This window comes from Callospermophilus lateralis, chromosome X (genome assembly GCF_048772815.1).
Source record: "Callospermophilus lateralis isolate mCalLat2 chromosome X, mCalLat2.hap1, whole genome shotgun sequence".
Lineage (NCBI taxonomy): Eukaryota > Metazoa > Chordata > Mammalia > Rodentia > Sciuridae > Callospermophilus > Callospermophilus lateralis.
In genome coordinates this window covers 24,378,050-24,405,201 of record NC_135325.1, presented here as the reverse complement: position 1 = coordinate 24,405,201, position 27,152 = coordinate 24,378,050, and the positions used below count along the sequence as shown (strand labels likewise).

The following is a 27,152-nucleotide window of genomic DNA, read 5'->3' as shown; positions in this document are numbered from 1 at the left end:
CTGGTTTTACATCCACTCCCTGAAACATACATTCGCTACAGTTTTTAGATGAGTTGTGGTGTCTTATTTTGTAGGTTCTCTCCAGTCTGCTACCAGGCTACCTTCCCCTCCTGCTCCCATCGTTCCCGCGGCGGCAATGTTAAGGCTCATGGTCATGATACCATTGAATGTGGCTTATGTGGAAACTGCCTCGGCAGGCTCAGGAAATCTCAGGGGACTTCTGCAGGGCCACAATGGGAGATGGAACCTTTTAAACAAAGACGCTGAAGAGAGGGAATTCAGCCTGATTGGGCTGCAGCAGGTCGATCAGAAAGCACACGGTCCCGGAGAAGCCTTCATACAAGCTGTATATGCTTTCAAGGACCCGTGACCCGGCCTTGAATTCCTCGGTAAATAAGAATTGAGCAAACCTAAGAGGAGAAGAAGAAAATATGAACAGTTACAACATCAGTGTTTCCATATTGGCCTTGCCTTCTTCCTCCTCTTCTGCTGAATTAAAAGTTTTGTTTTGTTTGGTACAGGCCATTGAACCCAATGGCACTTTACCACTGTGCCACATCCCCAGCCGCCTTGATTTTGAGACAGGGTCTCCTTGCTAAGTTGTTGAGGCTGGCATTGCCACATCATTCTCTTTCCAGAGTTATGTAATTAAGTATTTTAAGAAAGACATTTTCTCTAAAAAAATTAAGAGGATCTGTTATATAATTGTTTTATGTTTCACAACAGATTGTGTTGGCAAGCAAATCCAACTATTTTCAGAGTCTGCAAAGTAAAGTACTTTGGTGTTTTCTGAGGATTTCGTTCCGTCTGTCATCCAATAATTAAAAGCAAAGAAGACAGATAAACTGACCTACTTTTATTTATCTTCAATAGAAGCAAACTGATATATTGCTGTTCTGTTAAAAACAAGTAAATATGCTGTTTCTGCAGGCATATTATTTCTGAGCTAGGATTCATTTATGTGTGACAGAGAGAAGAGACTGTGAAAATAAATGGGCAAGATTTTATACAATCTGTGCTTTGGGCAAACAAAGGAAGAAGATGAATGGGGAAAGGCAAGCAACCTTTTATAATGATGACATCAATAGCAGACTCAGCTATAAGACAGATTATGTTTAAGACACCCCCATTAAAAAAGCCACTGGCCTCTAAATTCTCTACAAAGGACCTTTTTTCTTTTGCTTATATTTGCCACAAATTCTATTCAGATTATGGATAGCAAACAACATTTTAAAAAGCAATTTAGAGCTTTAACTTTCTTTTTTCTTTTTTGGTGTTGGTGATTGAATCCAGGGGTGCCTTACCACTGAGCTACATCCCCAGCCTTTTTAATTTTTTTTTTTTTATTTTGACACAGGGTCTCACGAAGTTGCTTAGGGCCTCGAACTTGTGTTCCTCCTACCTCAGCCTCCTGGGTTGCTGGAATTACAGGCATGTGACACCATGCCCAGCTAGCAATTTACAGCTTTTAAAATGCTGTCATCTATGTTATTTATTCATTCATTTATTTATTTTACTGACCTTCTCTACTCATTCTCATCAACAAAAATAATCAACAATTCAGAGGCTGGAACGCACAGCTTGGTAAGACCTGAGAGCTGATATTGCCATAAATTTACATTATTGCTACTACACCAGGGGTCCTATGAAGAGTAATTACTTATTTTATCTTTTTAGAGCTCTTGGAATTATGGATGGTAGCTTAAAATAAATCAGCAGGGAGCACTGCATTTCTGTCTGGTACAATTTTTCTATCAACTGCTTTCTTGACTATGCAACAATTTTAAATGGAATTTTACATTCTAAACAAGTAGAATAATAAGGCATCCTTAAGAATTAATTCAAAATTTATGGTTATATAATAAAGTGGCATTGTGGTATAGTTTTGGAGAGGGTCTTCATCTTTTTAGTGCTATGGATCATTTGGCAGTCTGAATGTCTCAAAAAAGCTTTCAAATGCATAAAATAAAATACATAAGATTACAAAGAAAATTAATATTATTAAAAACACCATAAGTGAAATATTTATCTTCTTTTTTCATCTTTCCTTTTTGTGTGTGTGTCTGTGTGTGCTGGGAATCAAACCCAGGGCCTGGTGCATACTAAGTGCATGCTCTACCACTGAGCTACACCCTAAGTCCAAGTAAAAAAAAGTAAAACCAAACCAAAGCTGTAATACAATAACATATGTATTCTTCATTAAAATATTAAACAACAAGATCTAGTAGGGGGTTTAATAATTTCTGACATTTCTAAGTAGTGATGAGAATAAAATCTATTTCACAATATCTGTAATAAGAGCAGTTTAACCCATTAAGTCCCAAGTCTTCAATTCTGTAACTATTTCAATGAAATTGGCATAGGTACAATAAAATGGGTTGGAAATAATTATCTATGCCTTATACATAACATATATGTGTTTGTGTATATATGTAAACAAATATGTAGATGTATGTATACATATATGTATAGCATATGTATTTGTACACACACATACATATATAATCAAACATTATAATCAATCATCTATTACTTTTCTCAAAAGAACCCACCTCTAAAACTACAATTATTTCAAAGTTACCATAAGTGGTATACTTGTTGTCCAATTTAAATTTTTATAGGTGTTCCATATCTGGGATCATAGAGCAAAATGGCTTAATATGAGAATATCTAGTATTTCTGTTGGTTGCAGAATTGCAGCTACTGCTGATAATTCTGTGACTTATTGTCTATATTCTGATGGAAAGAAATCATTAATTTCAGTTTAAGATGTAATCTTTTTCTTAAATAAGTTTACAAACTCCAGGCTAAGAACACCTGGTATAGTAGAAAGAGAAGGAAAAAGCTTTGGAGTTGAGATAGATATACAAATTTGAGATAGATATGCATCCCTCTTCCCCCGCCTCCCCCCTCCTTTTTTTTTTTTTTTGGTACCAGGGATTGAACTCAGGGGCCCATCCCCAGCCCTATTTTGCATTTTATTTAGAGATAGTGTCTCACTGAGTTGCTCAGGGCCTTGGTTTTTGCTGAAACCTGGCTTTGAACTTGTGATCCTCCTGCCTCAGCCTCCTGAGCCGCTGGGATTATAGCGCGTCCAGCAGATATGCACATTTCTTAAATTTAACCTTAAAATACTGAAATTGTCTAGTGGCACAGAATTTTCTGAAGAGATTAAAGATATCATATATTAGTTTCTGAGCATATAGCAAAAATTGGATAAATGGGAAATATTATTTTTTCACATAACTGTATTGTAGCAGAATATTTGTATAACAGAGAAAACTTACCTCACACAATAAAAGAAACCCAGTTAAATTTATTCCCTCTTCTGACCTTTTCTCCCAAGCACTCATTTATTTATTATAATACTACACAGTATTAAAGTGATTATCACTTAATATTCTGTATTTGTTACTTAAAAATAATATGAAAATCATTTTCTCTGCTTTTCAAAACATTTTCTAAATGCCATGCAACAATTCATAAGAGAACTAGCAACATATAAGAGCAGCAATTCCACTGTTTTTACATAATCGTGCATTAACATTTCTGGAAAATGTTGTTGATATGAAAGTGAAAAGATGGTTTCAAAAATCTACCCAATGATGCAGAAATCAAATTAACAAATTCATTTTTCTGAAACATTCTCAGTCAAAACAGAAGTCAGAATGGCAATTATGAAGCTGAAAAGAATGAGATTGAGAACATTACATACCAAAACCTACTAATTATGACCAAATCTGAACAAAGAGAAAAATTCTTAGATCAATGAGTTATTATTATTAATAATAGGAAGATGGAAGATTATCTAATTAAGGATTTTTAAACTCTAGAAAATAACAAAATAGAAAAAAAAAAAAAAAAAAAAACAGGAGGAAACCAAAATACAGACAGAAAGTAATAAAGTAGGAAGCAAAAGAGAAAAACAGAATTAATAAACAAAACCAAGAACGAGTTCCTTGAAAGGACGAATAAGATAGAAAAAAAATGGTGGTGTGTCTGATCAAGAAGGAAAAGCACTCGGAATGAGAAAGGGAATAAAACCACAGATATGGGAAATTAAAAATATTACAGAACTATACGATTGAAGCTCTATGTAAAAAAATTTGAAAAATCCAATGAACTGATAGTTTTGTAGAAATATATTCACTATCATAAAAAAGAGATAGGCTGGGCGTGGTGGTGCACTCCTGCAATCCCAGCAGCTTGGGAGGTTGAGGCAGGAGGATCTCATGTTCAAAACCAGCCTCAGCAACTTAGTAAGGCCCTAAGCAGCTTAGTGAGACCCTGTCTTAAAATAAACAAATAAATAAATAGGTCCAGGGGTGTAGCTCAGTGGTAAGGCATCCCAGGGTTCAATCTCCAATACAAAACAATAAAAAAAAAACTAAAATCATAATCAAAAGAATCCAACAAAACAAATTGTCCTAGTCTATTTGTTCAAATATCCTTGCTTTTATGCTGATTTTTTTTTCTTTTTAGGGATGCTTTCTGTCTTATCATCTTTATATTCTTTATATTCACTTCATATAATGAATATTGTGTTAGTTTATGACACTCCTTTATTCAAGGTAATCCAATGGATTTCCATATGACTCAGAGTAAAGGCCAAGGTATGAGTGAAAGGTCCAAGGGAACTAGCCTCTCTACAAACTCTCTGATCTCATCTCCTGGCTTTCTCCTGGTTCTCTCCACCACAGTGCCTTCCCTGTGATTCCATTAAGATGCCAGGTACACTTCACCTCAAATCCCTTCAAGTTTTAATTTCCTCCACCTGTAGTGCTTACTTTCCACATTGATCTCCTGGCACCTAGCTTTTTGAGTAAAAGTCATTCAGGTCTTTTTTCCCCAGAAAAGTCCAGTGCCAATTTATCCAATATTCAATATTAAAATAAAACATAAAAGCTGGGTGCGGTGGCATACATCCACTTGGAAGGCTGAGGCAGGAAGATCAAGAGTTCAAAGCCAGCCTCAGCAACTTAGAAAAAAGGCTCTAAACAATTTAGCAAGACCTTGTCTCAAAGTAAAACATAAAAATGGGGTTGGGGATATGGCTCAGTGATTAAGCACCCCTGGATTCAATCCCTGGTACCAAAAAAAAAAAAATAGCAAAACATAAAATATCCTTTATGATATTTGCATGTGTGCTCTGAAGGAGAAATACTAAATATGTAAGTCCTCTGTTTGAAGCTCCATGTACCATCCTGCCACACTAAATTTGACAAATTGATTCTAAAATACATTTGAAGAATAAATGAGGGAGAGCAGTTAAGAAAACTTAAAAATAATAAGTAATGAAATGTTGAACTAGATAAATGGGACAAAACAAAGTTCAGAAACAAAACCATATATTTATATACATTCAGTTTATGATCAAAGTGTAATTTCAAATTTTAAATGATGAGGGTAATTGATCAACAGATACTATTGGAAAATTCTGCTTTTCAGTCAACAAAGATAGATACCCATTTAACACCATTTTTTAAATTTTTTTTTATTTTTTATTTATTTATTTATTTTTATTAACACCATTTTTTAAAAGTAAGTTCTAGGGTGGGAAGGGAATGGAGGGGGCAGGGGGTTAGCAATGGTGGTGGAATGTGATGGACATCATTATCCAAAGTACATGTATGAAGACATGAATTGGTGTGAACATACTTTATATACAGAGATATGAAAAAATTGTGTTCTATATATGTAATAAGAATTGTGATGCATTCTACTGTCATGTTTTTAAAAAACAAAAGCAATTTAAAAAGTAAGTTCTAGCTAAATAAAAATATTAATGTGAGGTAATAAAACCATAAAGGTACTAATATCACTGTAAGTTAATCCTTTGGAATCTTGGAATAGGAAAGGTATTATTTTGCTGCTTTTTTTTTTTTTTTGTGTGTGTGTGTGTGTGTGTGTGTGGTGCTGGTGATCACACGGGGGCTTTATACATGTGAGGCATGCATCTACCAATTGAGCTATATCCCCAGCCCCTGGGAAAGGTGTTTTCAATCATAACACAAAGTTCAGGAGTCTTAAACGAAAGATGGACAACTTTAACAACAAAAATACTTAAAACTTTGGTATGATGAAAGACCATGAACAAAGTTGAAAGAGAAATGATAAAGTAAAAAAAAATATTTATAGCACATTGAGAGTTACAGTCTTTACTATAAGCATTGCAATAGGAAAAAATGGGGAAAGAATAAAGATAGGCTAGTTATAGATCAAGAAATACTTAGGGAACTAATGATTTCAATTCTAAAATTTCTCCTATAGAAATGCATACACAAGTGCACAGAAATGTATATATTGAATATTTGGGGCAATTTTGTTTGTATTAGTAAAGATTGTACATTTAGAGATTGGTTAAATTAATTATGGTATATCAATCATAAATAACAATATAGTTAGTTAAAGCAATGAGCTAGATCTATGCAAAATGAAACGAAATATGTCCCTGAAAAATTGTTCATTTAGGTGCTGGGGTTGTGGCTCAGTGGTAGAGCACTTGCCTAGCACGTGTGAAGCACTGGGTTCAATTCCTAACACCACATAAAAATAAACAAAATAAAGGTATCATGTCCGTATACAACTAAAGATATTTTTAAAAAATTGTTCATTTAAAATTATAAGTTGAAAGCAATATGTATACTATTGTTGTACGTATGTAACAGCAGGAGCCTACTAAAATATACATAGGGCTGAGACTATAGTTTAGTGACAGAGTGTGTGCTTATTATACAAAGTCCTGGGTGCTATTCTCAGCACCAAAAATAATATACACACACACACACACAAGAAAAAAAAAAACACATACTCCCAGATATATAAGCATACATTTATGCACAGATGAAAGTCTGGAAGGATAAAACTCAATTTTGTAGTAATAACAATGGTGGAATACTTAATTGCAGTTACTATGTGCCAGGCATTGCTTTATATAAGTTTCACAGGTTAACTCATTTAAACTACCCAATTCTGCTAGCCGGGCACAATGGCACATGCTTATATTCCCAGCAGCTCTGGAGGCTGAGGCAGGAGAATCGTGAGTTCAAAGCCAGCCTCAGCAAAAGCGAGGTGCTAAGTAACTTAGTGAGACCCTGTCTCTAAATAAAATACAAAATAGGGCTGGGGACATGGCTCAGTGGCTGAGTACCTCTGAGTTCAATCTCTGGTACCCCCACCTCCTCCAAAATAAATAAATAAACTACCCAATACTGCTGATTGTATTGGGTAGTAAAGATATAGTAAAGATTGTAACTCTGTCCATGTGCTGTAAATATATTTTTACTTTATCATTTCTCTTTCAACTTTGTTCATGGTCTTTCATCATACCCAAATTTTAAGAATTTTTTCTTGTTAAAGTTGTCCATCTTTCTTTTAAGATTCCTGGACTTTGTGTTATGTTTAAAAACACCTTTCCCAGGGACTGGGGATATAGTTCAGTTGGTAGAGTGCTTACCTTGCATGCACAAGGCACTGTTTCCCACATGTTGTGGCTGAGGAGCACAGGGCAAGTTAAATGTCTAGTTAAAGGTCACACAGCCAAAATGATAATCATCAGGTGCATTCCTCTGATGGAAATGCTCACAGAAGTACCGGGCTATTCCTGAACTTCCACCAAGTGACAGCTCAGATGCAAGGGTATCAGACCACATGAGTGGGGGTGAAAGGCTCCCTGGCTTAGAAGATCTAAGTGATACACAGAAAATCAGTACCTTTTATAACAACTTATGGACATAGACTGCTCCAAGTCCCTCGAAGGGAATGCCAGTTTCATGCTACTTGGCATTAAGGGAAGTCTCTACTTATATTTTCTATCAGGTTATTTATACTTCATTCACAGACTCCTTGGTCCAATTTACTCAGTTTATCAGTAAGGGCTTACTTTTATTAAAGCAATGTTGTCCGTTATACAAGGGATGTTTCATCTTTATCAGGCTTTCAGGGAATAAACTATAAAGAACAACTTAGCATTATCTGTCAAAATTCAAAATACACTCGTCTTTTGGTCCAGTAACTCCACTTCTAGGAATTTACCTTTGAGATATACCCATATGCATGCAAAATAATACAATACACACAAAAAATAACACACACTTGTTTATGCATGCAAAAAGTCTGGAAAGATAAAACTCAAATTGTAGTAATAACAGTGAATATTTACATTGCAATTATTAGGTGATTGGCATTGTTTTAAATGATTTTCCTGTGTACAAGGTTATTCATCATAGCACTATTTATAGTGCAAAATACTGGAAACAATCCAAATAAATATTTTTATTTTAATGACAATAAAATATTTAACAAAATGATTGAAGAAGTTCTTGATGTATTGATTTAGGATGTTTAGTAAGATAGCAAGGCACTATCATTTGTACAAAATAAAAAAAGGGACAAAATTTTACATATACTCCCATTTGCTTACATGTACACAGAATGTCCTTGGACAGATAACCAAGAAAATGATAATAGTGTCAGGGAAGTCAATTAAATGGCTGGAGGGCAGTGTTGATGTAATTCTTTTTGTACTTTTTAAACTATGTGACTGTGTCACCTATTCAGAAAATTAAAAAGATTAAAATTAAAAAAAAAAAAAACATAAGAAGAATGGCCGACCTTTGGGCACGGTAGATATATTTTGAGTTTCCAGTCAGCCGGTACAGCAGCAGGAACACGTAGGCACTGCCAGCGACACCATGGCAAATCCCCGGTCCCTTCTTCAGCAGGCCCTTCTGCCATGTGAGCTCCCCACAACGGATACATGTGTCCAGGTACTGTGGTTTCTTGGAAACCAGATAAGCTTTGGCAAACAGATAGGCAATTCCTGTGAAAACATCAAAGACATGAGAGGTGACTTTCAGAGCTTATGCTATAGAGCAGAACTTCTCCAATATAAAAGCTTTACAAATCACCACACAGATTCTAACACAGTAGGTCTGAGATACTGCATCTCTCTTTCTTCTATGTTAGGGATGGAACCCAGTGTCTCAAGCATGCTAGGCAAGCGTTCTATTACTAAACTACATCCTTTACCTGAGATACTGCATTTATAACAAGCATCCTTCCAGGGTCCGCACTTTGAGTAGCAAGGCTATAGAATGCTCTTTAAGGGAGTCTTCTTTTTCCCCCTTGTGGAATTTAGCTTAAGTTTTAAAAATTATATTGTAGGGTTGGTCCCTAGAGAAAGAGCAATGTTTTAATCGAAGCCAAATCAATTGATCAAATCCATGACTTAATTTACAAATGGCTTAATATTTAATGATGCATGTACTCTGATAGGCATTATGCACATCTGGCTATTTAGAAGCGCTATTTATACAGCTCACCCATAGAAGGTCAAAATATGCAATGTTTAAGTACTTACAACGGTAAACTTTTTCTTAAGAGCAAAACTGGGAGTCTTTCCAAGAATAACAAGCTCACAAAAAACCTAAGCCAAGACTTCTACTCCAGCTGTGATCTGAGACCTTCCCAACTTTATTGTTCAAAGGAAAGAAATGTTCCTTCAAAACTTGTCAACAAAGGTAGTATCAAAGGCAGGAACAGAAACAAGAGAAGCAACAGCTATTAATAGAAATGTTTTCCCCCAGGTTCCAAATTCTGGGTGCTTATATTCAGAGAGGAGGTTAGTAATTGTGTTATTGACCATTCTTCCTTCTGCATAGCCTACCTGCACCCTAGATAAAAAGTGGGTAAAGGCCGGGGGTATAGTTCAGTGGTAGTACTTGCTTAGCATGTCAGAGACCCTGGGTTCAACCTCCAGCAGTAGCAGCAGCAGCAGCGTGCGCACGCACGTGCACACACACACACATACACACACACACACACAGTTATATTATAAAACAAGAAAAGCTAGATATCTTAACTAGCTCATCCATCAGGGTGATCTCTGCCTTTCATTTCTTTGAACAGGCTATTTTATAACTCTGTAGAGATAGAAATTACCTTGTAGAAAACTGATAGTAATGCATATAATTCCTATCCCTAGAAGCTTACATTCTGCCAGTAGAAGTTGACCTGATTTCTCTCCACCTCTACAGGAGAAGCCAGTTTTCCATCTATGAAGCAAATACATTTTTGCATTCCTAATGGGCTATAAATATATCTGCTCTTTGGACTTTCCTTTGAACCAGCTGTTAATGCCTTTCTGGTTCTCTCATTCATTAAGGAGTTAAATGAAATGATTGATATACCGGGCTTGGTGACACACACTTGTCATCCCAATGACTCAGGAGGCTGAGGCAGGAGGAACACAAGTTCAGGACAGCCTCACAACTTAGCAAGGCCCTAAGCACCTTAGCAAGACCCTGTCTTGAAATAAAAATGAAAAGGGCTGGTGATGTAGCACAATTTTGATGTAGCAAAATTTTGGTTAAGTGCCCCCTGGGTTCAATTCCTAGCAATATATGTTCATTTTATATTCATGTGACAGCCATTATTTTATGCTCTTAAAATGAATCCTGAAACCCTCCTTGTGATTAACATTTACATATAGCAACAGAATCTTTGCTCAATGGATGCTTTCTAGTCAACCAAGGACTGACAGGGTTTACCCACAACATTTTCCTTCAGTTTTAAGAACAAACACCTTCACAAACTAAAGGATGATTTTTAAAAGAACTGAACTTATTTAATTATTTAATTATACATTCATCCATTTGAAAGAGGTCAGTGACTATCTCTTATATGCATAGGTCTAAGTAAGGCCCTCTTCCTGGGCATGCCATCTGTCTGCAATGTGGGTGTGCCCATAGGCCACACCCCTTAAAGGGTCCCATGGTGAATTTAATGCTCTGCTGTTACTGCCTTGAAATTCTCAATAGTTTTTTTTTTTCCTAATAAAGAGCCTGCATTTTCATTTTGCACTGGGGTTCCCCAAATTATGTAACTAATTCTGGCCCTGGATGATAGAAAATAAATGCTAAACCTGACTCCTGCCCTTCAGGAAAGCACTGTCTAAAAAAAGGAGATAAAAATATGTAAACATGATTGATATGTAATAAGATATGCAGTTCACAATGCTGATGGGACATAAAATGATTGATAGTGTCAATGATACCGGAGGGATCAGAAAGATGGAAGTTTCCTGAGGGGGACCGATGGGGGAGGCCTGCAATGGAGTAAGGCTTCTAGGGCTTGTAGTATGCGTAGTTAATTCCAGGCTCAAAGCAAGGCAGGGAGAGCAAGATGATAAAAGCAAAGAAGCAGAACCAGGAAGTATAAGCCACATGAAAGCCAGGGGGCAGTGTCCTAAATGACAGGCCAGGGGAGTAGAATAGATTGGGCTCAGATTAAAGATGGCTTGATAAGTCCAGTTAAGCAGTTTGAACTGCATCCTGTGGGCAATACAGAACTACTGGAAGTGCTTTTGTTGTGAATTGGTTGGTTTTTATTTTTGCCTAATGGTCTGTTCATTCTTATAGACGCAAGGTCCCTGTAGTGTTCTCAGGAAGGGCTTGCAGGGCAATGGAATGGCTCAGAGCTAATTATGCTGGCAGAAAGATAAAAATAAAGCTAACAAGAGTCACCTCACAGTTTAGATATTAATTGAGCATCTAGTATATGCCAAGCACAGGTTTTGAAAAGGCCCTACCTTCATGGCATTTACAACTTAACTGGAGGAATTAATTAGGCTATGTGTGAAGAAATAGAGGTGCACACAGGAGGGCCCCTAACTCACAGTAGATGGTAGGAAAGGCCTACTAGAAAGAGTGACACACCCAATCTGAGTACTGAGGATTGGGGAGGTATGTGTTAGGTATACCCAATGCTGTTGGTGCCCATACCAGATCCACTTTACCTTGCTTTGCCCCGTCTCCCAGTTCTTGTGAGAACTGGCTTCTACTAAAGCTCACAGCTGCCCCCTTCTTGGGAGATTTGCCCACAGCCAAATGGAAGGCTATGTTCTGCACCCATCCCACAACTGATTTTAATCATATAGGGGCACAAAAGGTCACCTCCATTGCCTCAAGACAAAACCAGAGTTTTGATATAATCTGTGCTTCTTAACTTCCCATGAGATCAGGGAGAAGCTGGTCTCCGGGTGGGCCATGCCCCCCGCTGGCTTTTCTCCTTTCCCCTGTCCTACTTCCCTGCTGCTTCTAGGTTCCTCGCAAGAGCAGGCTCTGCATCCAGATGTCCAGCAAAGAGCATGTAGTAAGGTGTTCCAGCCATGGCCAAGCTAGGTAGTTCCCTGTAACCGGGAGGGTGGGGGTGAGGGGGTTCAGTATGGCACAGAAAGCCCTTTGTGATCCATTCCTGCTCTCTTCCCCTCCTCTCCTCCACTCTCTGCTTGAGGCTTTTCATTTCAGTACAAACCGAACTACCCACAGCATTTCTGTGACTCTGCATGCCAGCCTTGTTCACTCTTGGAACAAGCTTCCCTTCTTTCTCGGCCTAACTTACTGCAGGCATAACCTCTTCCAGGAAGCCTTTTCTGAGCCTGGAGGCAGCACCAGGAATCCCTCCCATCGCTCCCTATACAAATCTTAGCACATACAGAATAGGACTAAAATGATCTACTTCTACATGTGCCTCCCCTAACAGTACAAACCACCCAAGGACAGGAACTGTATCTTACTCATTTCTGGTCCCATCATCTGTGGCATGGTGTTTTGGCACATGGCAAGGGATCCATAAATGTGGGTTGACCCCATGATGCCTCATTTCTCACCCCAGCAGAGGCTGACAGAGCTGAGTCATAGATGAGAGATGCATAAGAAAGAAGGGCTGAGACGATGTAATTGCTATACCAGGCCATTACCCCCAGACAGCTTAAGAGGTATTGATCCTGTGTTTCCAGCCAGAGGAATGAAAGGACCTGGATCACAGAATGGTACATGGAAGGAACCTTGAAAAACTTCTAAATCTATTGGCTCTTAACCTGACCTAATGGAATCCATGATAAGGCTACTTAATCTAAAAGGAAGGGCTGGGCACCATGGTGCATACCTGTAATGGCAGTGGCTGGGGAGGCTGAGGAAGGAGGATTGTGAGTTCAAAGCCACCCTCATCAAATTAGTGAGGCCCCAAGCAATTTAGTAAGACCCTGTCTCAAAATAAAATACAAAATGGGCTGGGGATGTGGCTTACTGGTAAAGTGTCCCTGGATTCAATTCCTGGTTCAAAAAAGAAAGAAAGAAAGAAAGAAAAAAGAATGAATGTTGAGTTTGATTTTTGGTGGGAACCATGTAAGTTCTTCATGGGAACACTAATCAGTGTGAATTGATCAGAAACCAAAGTCAGAAACAATTATGTCTTTGCCAAATACAACTGGGGAAAGGACCTGGTTATCACTTAATAAAGATGGTTTGAGAAACAATCTTTGTAAACATGGGGTCCAGCAGAGACTTGTGACAACTGCATTTAGGGCATGTTGTTTCAACACACGGGATAATCAGCACTCAGGTCTATTCTGGGATGTATAATGTTGCTGAGGCACTACAAAGCTTAGTGACAGCCTGTGTTTCAAAAGCTGTGTTCTTTATTAATAAAGTCACCTACTTGGGCATGGGGGATATACCTCAATGGGAGAGTGCTTATCAAGCCTACATGAGGTCCTGAGTTCAATTCTCAGAATCATACACACACACACATGCACGTGCATTCACACACACACACACACACACACACACACACACACACCCACTTTCAAAGTCACCTACCCCATTGCCTTCATGAAATGGGTTTTTAGAAAATGCCTGCACCTGTGTTTCACTCACAGAGTACAGGAAATGCAATGTCAGTGTCACCACAGTAATGATGTAACCTGATGCAGTTGGGAGTTTATTTTAGCCTCAGCATTTGTTTTAATGATTTTGCAAATGGCTTTCGTCCTGTATTTCAGAGTCATCAAAGCTGTGAAAGGGTCATATAACCTTCCTGCAATACTTTATTGCATTTAGTGAGAAAAAGCTCTATGCCGCTGTAGGTATTTATAAATGTGGGTGTTTATAAAGCATCAGGGACATATCCCTCAGAAATGGCAAGGGTCCAAGGAGAAAAGGGGCCCATGGTGATAAAAAGATTGAGTTTCACAACTCCTTCTTAACAAATTCATTTCACAGATGAAACAGAATGACTTTTTTCAAGGTCACCTAGCTGGTTAGTGTTGGAGCTACAGTTAGAACCCAGAGTTATTAACCTGGAGTCAAGAACTATTTCTACATTGCATAAATGATAACTAGGGCTGTCACCTGTAGAGGTGAGTCAAAGGAAAGTCAATAACAAACAAAGGGAACGATAACGTAGCATTAATGAAGTTCCACCTTGTGGATTATCTCTGGCAGGTTTTTCATCACAGAATTTGTCTGCTGCTCCAAACCATCTGTGCTATTCATAAATCTACTATGAAATTTTTTCCCTCAAACAAATGAAATTATTTTTCTAGCTATTTCCTATTTGAAAATTCAGGGGGAATTGACTGTTGCCAACTTCAGCTAGACCTTGATCATCTTTGACTTGCACTTATCAGATTTCTAATCACTCTTGAGGCTGTTTGTAGAGCATCTCTTAAAAGGAAGAGCAGTGCCCTGTGGGTGGGAGTGGGGATTGGCAAAAATAATGGGCCCCATTTTATTTTTGTTTTTTTTCATTTGTGAACTGATTTGTTTTGGGCAGTCCAGTGAGTACAGGGATTAAATGACCTTGCATTGAAAACTATGCTTAATCTTCTCAAGATACCTAATATAAATGATAAAGAAGGATAAATAAGGTCCCCAATGTGATGAATCCTATGCTGTCCTGCTACGGTCCATGATTTGCAGAGACAGATGGTATCTGGTACAGAAAGGATGGAATAACTGCCCTTCAAGACACCTGTATCAATTAACTGGCTCACTCACTCATTTTAGTAGATTATCTTCCCACTCTATTAAAGGCTGTTACTAGCACATTGAGTCCTTTTAAAATATTTTGTATTTAATTTGGGTCATCTCCAAAATTCAAGGATCCTGGGATGGTTGGAGGAGATCCAGAGACCATCATTGAGAATGATTAAGGGGAATGGGAAATGGAGGTATTGAGCATAACAAGAAGAAATATAATTTCCAGGGTTGTAAATAACTGCTATGCTTTTTTTTCCCAAAAAGGTCACAGTGAGAAGAAATAGGCACAAATTAGAGTTGGCAAGAGTTAGCATGGACATAATGTACAATATCCTGGTACTGATATAAGCACACACTTTGAATTTCCTTCCATAGGTAAACGTTGCAGGCAGAGGAAATATGGCAATATGTTGTGACTTATTTTTCATCAACTCAAACTATATCAAGGAAAAATGGAATTACAGTTGAATTAAAGAAAGAAAATAAGGGGGGAAAGGAGGTAACAATCAGGTAACAACATAAAGAGAAAGCAAATATAGTCTAAAGCTGTGCTCGTGATTGAAGTATAGCCTTGAAAATTAAATGCACTTGTAATCTAAAAATTTTGTGTATTTTATTCTCTTCCCTGGTCAACTTACCAAAATTAATTGATTTATTTGAACTTAACTTACTTCAATTTGCCCTATCTCCAAAGGCCTAATTAGAAGTGTAATGGGATTTTTAAAAGGTGGTTAGAGGAGGTAGGTAATGGGATCTGAAAAGTTTATAGACTCAATTCCGCAACATTCAATAGGGATGGCTTTTCATTTCTTAAGACTTTTTATTAGGTACTACTAGACTCCTCATTTGAAAAAGAATTCTAAAACATGCATCTTAAAGATTCACACAAATTGACTAAGGGTACTGTTAAAATGCATATTCTGATTCAGGGGGGTGGAGACTGAGATTCTGGATTTCTAACAAGCTTTCAGTTGTCCATGCTACTAGGCCAGGGCCACAGTATGAGCTGCCAGGCTCTAGATCTGCATGTTTAATACAGCTAGTGAGTTTTTGTTTTGTTTTGGTGCCAGGGATCGAACCCAGGGGCACTTAACCACTGAACCACCTTCCCAGCCCTTTTTATTTTTTATTTTGAGACAGGGTCAGTAAGTTGTTTAGGGCTTTGCCAAATTGCTGAGGCTGGCTTTGAACTGGTGATCATCTTGCCTCAGCCTCCTGAGCCACTGGGGTTATAGGTGTGTACCAGTGTACCCGGTTGCCATTGAGTTTTTGAAATGTGGCTGGTCTGAATTAACATGTGATGTAAATGTAAAATAGACACTGGATTTTAAAGATTCAATATTTTTAAAAATGTAAATTATCTCAATTTTTAAATTGGTTGCCTGTTGAAATGATAACACTTGGGGCATATTGGATTATATGATATATACCATTAAAATGAATTGTACTCATTTTTTTCTACATTTTTATATAGGGCTACTAATTTTTCTTTTTTTTTTTTAGTGGCACTGGTGATTGAACCCAGAACCTTCAGCCAGTTAGGCATGTACTTTACCATTGAGTTATAATCAAATCCCCTGAAAATGTAAATTACATGTGTGGCTCATAGTATACTCCTATTGGACAGTGCCAGTTTAACAGTATATATAAAGAAATACGCATTATAATTATTTTGGAGGGGGGTACAGGGGATTGAACCCAGGGAACTCAACCATTGAGCCCCATCACCAGCCCTATTTTGTATTTTATTTAGAGACAGGGGCTCACTGAGTTGTTTAGTGCCTTGCCTTTGCTGAGGCTGGCTTTGAACTCGTGATCCTCCTGCCTCAGTCTCCTGAGCTGCTGGGATACAGGCAGGCACCACCAAGCCTGGTTCATTATAATTTTTTTTTAAATACAGAATTATTTCCAGACTTCTTTTAGAGATGAAGACAATTTTGGTTTTGAAAATTTTCATTTTTGCCTTTTTTATCTTGCATAATAACGACCTAATGAGCAATACCCTCATGTCTTAGAAAAGGAATTTCCCTCTGGCTACACTAGATGAAAGGCCATGTGTCCAGAAAACAGTGTGTTCGAGACCTGGAGCACCGTGGCACCAGTGGACCAACTCATTCTCTCTCTCGATAGTCTCGCCGAGCTCAGGTGGCCAGTTGCAATTCTGTTCCTGTTCCATGAGGAAGTCCACACTCTGCCACACCAGCTCCCGATCTGCAGGCTTGAGGTGCTCATGGTAAGAAAGAAGCATTTGCAGAATGGATGACAGGCCATGAGCTGCCCCTGTGTGGACAAACAAAGTACAATTTATCTATATAATAGGGAGGAGAGATCACACACACACACACACACACACACACGTAATATTACTTGAAAGAACATACAGTACTGTAACAATTGAGTTGCTGAATAACTAGGCTGCTGACAAACTGTGGTCTGCAGGCCAAATCTAGCCCACTGCCTGTTTTTATAAATAAAGTTTTATTGTAACACAGCCAGAGCCATTCACTTCATATTGTCTATGGCTATTTTTGTGTTAGGACAGCAGAGTTGTATTTGTGACAGAGATCATATGACCCCCAAAGCCTAAAATATTTACTATCCAATTCTTCATAGAAAAAGTTTGTTGTTTGCAGAGGTAGCAACAAATCCCATCATTCTGTACCACTATAATGCACCAATAAAAAAATTTCAGAAAAAGAATAAAAATTGTTGACTATCTTACTTCAGAGATTTTTTTAAAAACTATAATTAACATATCAATAGCCTTTACAAAAATACTCCTAAAGTACTTGACCACAATTTGGTCTAAGTATCCTGAACATTCACTTATTCATTGCCTAAGTGTTAAGCATCTACTATGCACCAGACACTCTTCTAGGTGCTGAGAATAAATCAGTGAACAAAGCAGTATAAATCTTTTTTTTTTGGTAGATGTTATTAATTAGCCTTAACTTATTTAATTCTTTACATTTTATACTTGTGTATTAAGCAATGTCTTGTCCTGGGATAGAGAGATGAATGTTTGTCCCTACCCTTGAAGACCTCCTCATCTAATCCAATGAGAGAATCAGGTTTGCAAATAATTAGAACATGAGGTGTTAAGTGCTCCATGATAGGTGTGTATCAGGAGTGTGACGATTAATATTATGTGGCAACTTAACTGGGTCACATGTTGGCCCAATATTTGGTTAAAAATTATTTCTGGGTGTGTCTGTGAGAGTGTTCTTGAATGAAAATAATATTTGAATCTATAGATCAAGTAAGGCAGATTTCCCTCTTCAGTGTGGGTGGGCCTCATCCAATTCACTGAAGGCCTGAATGGAACATTAAGGCTGACAAAGAATTCTCCAGCTGGGACATTAATCTTTTCCCTTTGGACATAGACTATAATTTACAACACTGCCTTTTTCAGCTTCCATAACCTCTTGAGCCAATTCCTTTCCACAAATTATTAAAAGGAATTAGCTCAAGTGATATATACAATCCATCTCTCTGGAGAACTTTGACTAACACAAGGAGCTAAAAGGGAACCCAGGAAGGAGAGCTTAATGTGGCCTCAGGGTTGAAGGGGGCGCTGAAGGTTTTGCACAGATGGTGTCATCTGAACAAAAATCTTAAATTCCTGACAGGTCTAACAGAGGATACTGAATTAGCAAAGGCCTGAACCTATGTTTGGAAAAGGATTTAGCTTAACAAAGGGAGAAGGCAGCCCAGTCCCTGTAGAAGTTTTCACTCATTCTGAATTTATAGAGTCTTAACTAGTGGTACTGGGGTTAATATATTCCAAGAACTTGCTATTAAAACTCAATTCTCTAATTATAAAACTTTTTCTTTGTATTCAGGCATCTTCCACTTTACATACTTGGAACTTTCCAGAAACAGCCCCTCACCCCCGGCAGTGCTGAGAATTGAACCCAGGGCCTTGTGCATCAGGCAAGCACTTTACCAACTGAGCTTTATCCCCAGCCCCAGAAACATTCTTATAGTTGTATCTTGTCAAAAATTCTGTTGCTCTTAAAATTTGGTCATGCTGTGGTGGCACATGCCTGTAATTCCAGTGGTTCAGGAGGCTGAGGCAGGAGAATTGTGAGTTCAAAGTCAGTCTCTACAAATTAGCAAGGCCCTAAGCAACTCAGTGTGACCCGATCTCTAAATAAGAAAATAAGCATGTAAATTAAAAATAAAAAGGTCTGGGGATGTGGCTCAGTGGTTAAGCGCCCCTGGGTTCAATCCCTGGTAGCAAAACAAAACAAAAGAAAACAAAAATATTTGGTCATGAAGTTTCAAAGTACCTTTCTTTCACTGGATTTGGAATTGTTACGAAAAAGTTTCCTTTTCAGGAAAATGTTTATGCATTCGATGGGAATTGGTTTGTGCTCTCTATGTCAAGGGCCAGAATGCTAATTTCTCTAAAAACCAAAAATCTCAAAACTGAAAGGAATAGCTCTATCAGGGGACTAGAACAGACACTGCCAGTGACTCTCCATTCAAGTGCACCTGCCTCCCCTTCCTACTTGATACACCTATCATTCTGCCTGAGACCTTTTCTGGCCACAGGGGTATGCCCAGCTCACGGGGAACAGGGCAGAAATACTAGGGAATTAACACATCTGGAGCAGCTGACCAATAAAGTAGGGAGTTGGTGGATGAATAGCAGTTTCCTCAACTCTGCAGTGAGACAATTTCAGAGGCCTGCTCTATACAGTCTCTAAGAATCCCCAAGGGAACTGAGCCTCAGTTGTCCACAGTTGCTCATTATTACACACTCAGTTGCTTCTTTCTCTCCCCTGTCTCATTTCCTCACTCGTCTATCTATGCTTTCTGGAATCATCTTTCAAATAAACCTTTTATACTCAAATCCTTGTGTCTTGGGGTCTCATTGCAGGCAAACTTAGGAACTTAAAGGTTTTCTTGAGACAGCTCTCATTAAAGTGGTTCATTAGTCATTCATTTATTCATTTGGGTATCCTTGGTATGCGCAGGCTCTGTGGCAGAGGTCTAGGGATCACAAAGATAAACAAAAGTAAGTCCCTATCCAAAAAAGGCACAAAGCCCGTTAAGGCAGTTGGACTGGTAAGCCACTAATTAAGTGTAATGTGATGAGGCTCTCCAATAAAAGTGTGGGCAGGGTGACATGATGTTACCCAGTTTGCTTCAGGGGAAAACATGAAACATGTGAATGTTTTTCCAGAATGTTTTTCAACACCCCTTTCTCCTGAGGCAGAGAAAATACCTCAGGAGATCTCATGACGTTGGTGCAGAGTCTTGAAGTCTGTATATTACAGGTAGATGAAGAGGTTGGAGGAAGTGTAGTGTTCTAGGCAAAAGGAACACGTAAAAGGTATAAAAATATGAGGACATTTTCTATGCGAGAGACTATGATGCACAGAACCTGGAGGGAAGAGATAAAGCTTGAGTCTGGAGAAAGAGGCTGGTGGTCTACCTTACAAATCTTGCTCAGGAGTGCAAGAACTCTAAAGGGGAGTAATTAATTTACTCCTTAGGTGTCTCAGAGTTCAAAATTACTCCCTGCAATTCAGTAGTCTGTTATTAACCAATGAGTACTAAAAATTTCAAATTATATAAATATATTACACAAGTATACATATCAACACACACATAAATTTACTTATTAACAAATCAAATAAGCAAACAATAAAATTAAGTCAATTCATTGTAATTTTTGTAAGTTATATGTAAATTTTTAATATCTACATAAATTAGTGACTGCAATGAAACTTTGTTTCCAAAAAATTAATAACAAAGATTGTGTGTGTGTGGGGGGGCACACCTGGGATTGAACTTGAACTCAGGGGCACTCCACCACTAAACCACATCCCTAGCCCTATTTTGTATTTTATTTAGAGACAGGGTCTCACTCAGTTGCTTAAGTGCCTCAGTTTTGCTGAGGTTGGCTTTGAACCCATGATCCTCCTGCCTCAGCCTCCTGAGCTGCTGGGATTACAGGCATGTGCCACCATGACTGGCTGAGAAGATCTTTTGAGCCCAGGAGTTTGAGGCCAGCCTGGGCAATGTAGCGAGACCTTGTCTCAAAAAAAAAAAAAAAAAAAAAAACGCTGAAGAGCCTTTGAATCTAGGATGAAAGTAATTGTTAAAATAGCTTCAGGCAAACTATCAAAGCAAATATTAAGTTGTAGTTGGTAATATTCATTGATATTTGCTTTTTTATTTTTATTTTTTTAGGTAAACATTACAGTAGAATATATTTTGACTTATTATACATACATAGAGTATAACTTCTCATTGTTGTGGTTGAACATGATGTGGAGTCACACTGGTCATGTATTCATATATGAACATAGGAAAGTTATGTCGATTGATTCTACTGTTTTCCTATTCCCACCCCCCTTCCCTTCTCTTGATTCCCCTTTGTCTAACTAATCTAATGAACTTCTATTCTCCTCTTCACCCTCTCTTATTATGAGTTAGCATCCACATATCACAGAGAACATTTGGCCTTTGGTTTTTTGGGGGATTGGCTTATTTCAATTAGTCTCCAGTTCCATCCATTTACTGGCAAATGGCATAATTTCATCCTTCTTGATGGCTGAGTAATATTCCATTGTGTGTATATATCATTATTTATCCATTCATCTGTTGAATGGCACCTAGGTTGGTTCCATAGCTTAGCTATTGTGAATTGAGCTGCTCTAAATATTGATGTGGCCATGTCATTATAGTATGCTGATTTTTTAAAGTCCTTTGGGTAGGACATTTGCTTTTAAATGACATTTTTAAGTATTTCTTGTTAATGAATCTTGTGATAGCCTATGGCAAAAACAAAAATATCCAGTGTCAACATTAGAGACTCCCTCTATCCTACACAGGCCTGTGCCAACATCCTCACTCACCCAAGTACTCGGTTCCATAGTAAGAATACATCAGGGGGAATGGTTTCCTCTTCTTCGTAGCATATTGCTTCCCAGAGTCCAGAATTGCCTGGCAAATTGATTTGATCTGTGCTGGGGTCAGCACCTGAGTAAGGAAATCAAAAAGCAGAAGTCAAAGCAGGATCCTTTTCCCCCCTCAGACGTTAGATTTTCTTGCTTCAGAAGTCCATCATCATACCCCCAAAGTCTTTCCTATGCCTAAATAAACTCAGACCATTACAACTTATTTACTTTTTAACCAGTGATTCTCCTTTTGAGGTTAAGTGTATCTACCTTCTTCAGAAAACTTGCTGTTTTGATGGAAAACACACACCTTTACTCTGTAGGCTGTTAGAAAATGCAAAGACCACCCGATGGCTGTTATATCATTAATCCTCGTCACAGGAACAAGAATTTGCTCAGAAAAGAACAAACGGTGGTGTTAATGGATCATGCTTAACAAAGCTGTTCCTCCTGGATACAGTATGGTTCAGGTCTAGCCCAGACATCAGGCCTTCAATTTATGTCATTTGGACCACTGTGATTATAAAGCTATGATTCCATGACAAGCTGCTGCATGACAGACTCACTGCAGCCATTTGCATTCCCTGAGTGAAACCAGAGCCAAAAGGTGCCAAGGCAAAATAACTTCTAACATCAAAAGGATGGAATAGAAAATGGCTAAAATGCGAGGACCTGCAGCTCTCCACTTTTTGTTTCCATCTAGCCAGTTTTAGGACTATGGAGGTTAAAATGTTCTCAAGTCTTCGAAGCATCATGGAGTTCATTAAGATTCTGCTCAGGATTGTACTGTGCTCTGTGTCCTGCCCTTCCTCACGGGCAGATTGGACGCTCCCTTTGGCAAGCTCCCATATCACCAGGCCTCTTGCTCTGGTGAAGCACTTACCACCTGCTGTGTTAGGTCTCTCCCACTAGATGACTGGGTTTTTGAGAGCAGACTGTGACATCTCATCATTTTGTATCTAACACAGAACATGAGGGGACTGTTGGCAACTGATGAGTGAATAAGTAGGTGCCAGATTAATTGGTATAAAAAGCAGATGCCTCCCACATCTTCTTTCCTTGATCCTTTCTCTCCTTCCCTCTTTCCATGATCATTCATTCATTATTTATTTATTTATTCATTCATTCATTCATTCTTTATTGGTGCTGGGGATTGAACCCAGGGGTACTTTACCACTAAGCTGCATCCCCAGCCATTTTGATTTGATTTTTAATTTTGAGACAAGGTCCTGCCAAGTTGTTTAGGGCTGAATTAAGTTTCTCAGGCTGGCCTCCAACTTGCAATCCTCTTGCTTCAGCTTCCTGAGTCACTGGGATTACAGATGTGCACCTCCATGTTCAGCCCACAAATATTTCTTCAGCCCCTACTCTATTTCCCAAAAGCCTATTCTTGATATTGGTAATACAACAATGAGCATGATGGAGAATATCCTTACTCTCATGAAATCAACCTTCCCCAAAGTCAGACTCACATAAGAAAGGTACTAATCAGATTAAGCAGAAAGACAAAAAAATCACCTACAGTTCAGCTTGATTGAATGAATCTGGCATCAAGGAAAAGTCTATTGGATTGTGGTCTCTCTCCTAAGACGCACACATCTCATTTCCTACTTGAAATGTGGCATTAGAACTACCAATTCCTTTTAAAATAAGACCCTAATGATTTAAGTCATAATTTGCTTTTCTAATTTACCTATTATTAAAGGGGTAAAATATCCAAGTTTTTTGGTCTTCAAATATACCACTTGATTGGGAAAAAAATTACTTGAAGAGGAAATGATTAATTAATTCTTCCAACTACTTTTATTGATCTAGTATTCTTCTAATAAGACCCCATCCTAAGTATTATGGGGATGTTGTAGAAAGCAGGGGACACATTACCCTCCCACTGCCAACACACACACACACACACACACACACACACACACACACACACATATACATGGAACTCACTATCCCCTGATGGAGATGAAATATAGATAAATGTCTAAAACAGAGGAATTAAAGTTCATAAACCTAGAGATGGAAAGAAACAATAATGTATGGTATTTAACATGGACAATGAAAATATTGCTCAACTTCAACCAGCATTTTATTTTTCTCCTCAGTTTTCTTCTGCTCAGAAAGAAGTATGTCATGGTTTCCACCTACCATTCTTCTTCTTATTATTTTTGGTACCAGGGATTGAATTCAGTGAGCCACATAACCAGCCTTTTTAAAAGATTTTTACTTTGAGACAGGGCCTCACTAAGTTGCTTAGGGCTTCACTAAGTTGCTGAGTCTGGCCTCAAACTTGTGATCCTTTGCCTCAGCCTCCCTAGTCACTGGGATTAGATGCATGCACCTTCACATCCCGTTTGCTAACATTGTTTTTTTCTTCTTTTGCTTACCATTCTTGAAGATACTAGCTTCCTATATATCCTCACTGTCAAGTCGAATCAATCCCAAGTCTTTCTTTAGCCCAACAGCAAATTTCTCCCAAACAATTTCCTACCTTTGCTCATTTAAATTCCTAACAAATTTTCATTTGCTATTGAAAACACTTATTCACTGTGCTTTCATCAGCACCATCTCATCTTACATTTAGTCTTACCCTACTTAAAATCTTGCATCATTAATTTCAAATCAACCCTTCCATCTTGTATAACCTCGTAGAAACCTGCCAGAGCCTTGAAGGACATTCACTTAATAGGATTCTATCCTGGCTCCATCCCATATTTTTCTGGGCAGATAGCTTCCTCTTCCACCATATGCAGGTCCTGCCTGGCTGATATTGATTTTGAATCCATATGACAGAGGCAGTGTTTGTAGTAGGAAACAGTCACCGAATTTTCGGGATGTACTCATTTGCATTACTAAAATTCTATTTGACTTTCATGCCTATAACTGAAAATTGGCTTGTTCTTTCCTCAATTGAACATTTATTCATATGTTTTCCATGTTCGTGTGTTTGCCTGCTTATGTTTAATCCAGAAAAAAAAATCAACTTGTTATTATGTGGTGCCCTCCCCAATTCTCTCCATCCCTGAAGCACTGCTCAGAATGCGGAATGAGTTTATAAAATATTATTTCAAAACCTCCTCTGGTCATGCATCATGTCTGGGTGGTTTCCTCTTATCTCTCAGAAACACTGTGAAAAACAAAGAGAAACCGGTGCTTGTTCGGGTGGATAGAGACCAGTTATGCATGCAGTTCTTTATCTCTGGGAACAGACAAGACCTACCCTTGAGTTTATTGATCAGTGAATAAGAACAGAAAATAGTGCTCATTAAAAGTCTGTGTGTGGGGAACATTGAGAAGAAATGTGCCCCTCTTTTCCCTCCTGAACAAATGGTACAGAAAGAAAAAAGGAGATGAGACCTAGGGGTAGGGGCTGGATCTTGTTTGCTTATTTGTCTGCTTTCTCAAACATCCCTCCATTTCCTGTTCAGAGCCCACAGGAAGTCGCGCATGAGCACATCCACTCCCTTCAAGAAGATGGCCTCCCTGTTTTCACACACTCTGAGGTCTCATTCTCACTCTGAATGAGAGAGTGGCATTTCCTGGAAATTAAAAGTGACTGTGGATGGCAGAGGCCAGCTCCCTTTGCCAAAACAAACCCCAATCCCATCTCCTGTGTCTATCCATTTGTTGATATTTTGGATAGATTAGGTTCTTTAGAACTTTTTTTTTTGGTACTGAATTAAACTAAATTAAGATATCTCAAAAATACAAAGCCAATCTATGGTGCTTTGGTTTAAACAGTTTCATTGTTATACCTGACCCTGTAAACTAGTTCTATTAGGCTGACCCCTAAGTATGAAGAACTCACACAGCAATAAAGCACAAGTATGTTTCTTGGTCCTTCCTGAACCACCTCCATGCAGAGGAGAGTTGACCTTCATTAAGGAAATGAATAAAATGGACCAAGCCACAGAAAGCTGGCCTCACCACTGACCCCTTCCTGAGACAAGTGTCCTACCCACAGTCCTTCAGAAGTGGCAAACGATGTTTCTTTTTCTAGGCACCAAATACCTACATACTGATGCTGTTAGCACAAAAAGACTGGGATGAATACAAACTTCACAAATCAGCTCAGCACTTTATTCAGGAACAAAGTTTCACTTAGGAGCAGGGGATGCAGGGATGAAATGATGCCATGGTGGGACCCACTTTCCTCGTGGAAAATGAGCCCCTAAACAAAGAAAGAGCCTGGGCTTATATAGGTTATTCTGAGAGGTGGTCTAGTGAGCATATCAATTTTCTTTGGGCACCTAGGAATTTGGAGTTTATTCTGTGAATCAGTGAAGGAGTTAGTTTTAGTGCTTAGCAATTTAGGGTCTGTTTTATGGGGTGAAATGGGACGGAGTCTAAGGTCAGTGGTCAGTTTCTGGAATTTATTGTACTGAACCTGATGGAGAGTTTGGGGTCAGTGGTTGGTATCTGGAAAGGATTTGTTTACAGAAGGATCAATGCTTTGGCCTCTTCCCAGAGACTGCTTTACTAGGTTTGATGGACACCTCTTCCTTCGGGTTTGTTTATCACTGGGAAAGACTGTATTGGGAAAGGATCAATGCTGTCAATGTGTGGCTTTCTTTCTCACTTCTCGTTCCCCAGGTCTCACTACTTTTGAGGTTTGTCATTTTCCACATCTAATACCAAGTCCTCTTCTCTGATCAGCACTGATTGAATCCACAGATAATGGCCGCCAAGTCCTGGGTGTGCCAGTATCCCAAGGCATACTATGCCAGTCAAATTCCTTTCTCAACAATTTGAAACGAGTGTTAAAAAAAGAAAGAAAGAAAAGAAAAGAAAGTCAAAGCTGTCAGAAATCACAGCTGATGCTGCACGCAGGTCAAGAGGTGGAGCTGGGTGCATTGTGCAAATTTGAGGTTTGGTGGGATTAAGTAGGAGCTATGAGGGGGGAATGACAGAATAAGTCACCCAATAGTGAGAGTGAAAGGAGACCTGGGAAGTTATACTAAGAGAAACAAAGATACTGAAAGAAAATTAGAGAAAGGCAGCTGGTTCTTACTGCTCCCTTAGTTACTGACAGTTTAGGGCTACTTCCTTGAGGGCTTCCTGCCAAGTTTCCATACAACACACACCTTCATCTTCTTATCCCTCCCCTTTACCATAGTCATTTGATAAAGCCTAAGGGTTTTTGTTCATTTGTTTATTTTTGTTTTGTTTTTTGTTGGTTTTTGTAATAAGAGCCTAACTAGAACAGGCACAGATACAAAGTCGACACTTCCCTTTTTCACTCTTCCACACTCCACATAAACACAGGAGCTTTGCTACCTACTATGCTGGATCCTTTCAGCTTGAATAATAAAGATACCTGCATCTAAGGTCCATGATAGGTACTCCAATCTTGAATTACTTATCCTCAAACCTCTGTCAAAAGCCCCATTGAGATATCTGAGATCTGAGAGGC

The 27,152-nt window shown here is 38.5% G+C and overlaps 1 protein-coding gene across 1 annotated transcript in view; it reads right to left on the bottom strand.

The window, feature by feature from the left end:
* Positions 1–250: 250 nt before the first annotated feature.
* The window catches only part of Lancl3 (LanC like family member 3), a 100,682-nt gene continuing 73,780 nt past the window's right edge, over positions 251–27,152 (bottom strand). The window contains exons 2-5 of the mRNA XM_077107445.1: positions 21,695–21,818; positions 16,905–17,102; positions 8,614–8,821; positions 251–410 (exon numbers count right to left, since the gene is read on the bottom strand). Coding sequence (XP_076963560.1) covers positions 251–410; positions 8,614–8,821; positions 16,905–17,102; positions 21,695–21,818 — 690 coding nt within the window. The remainder of the gene's footprint in view (positions 411–8,613; positions 8,822–16,904; positions 17,103–21,694; positions 21,819–27,152) is intronic.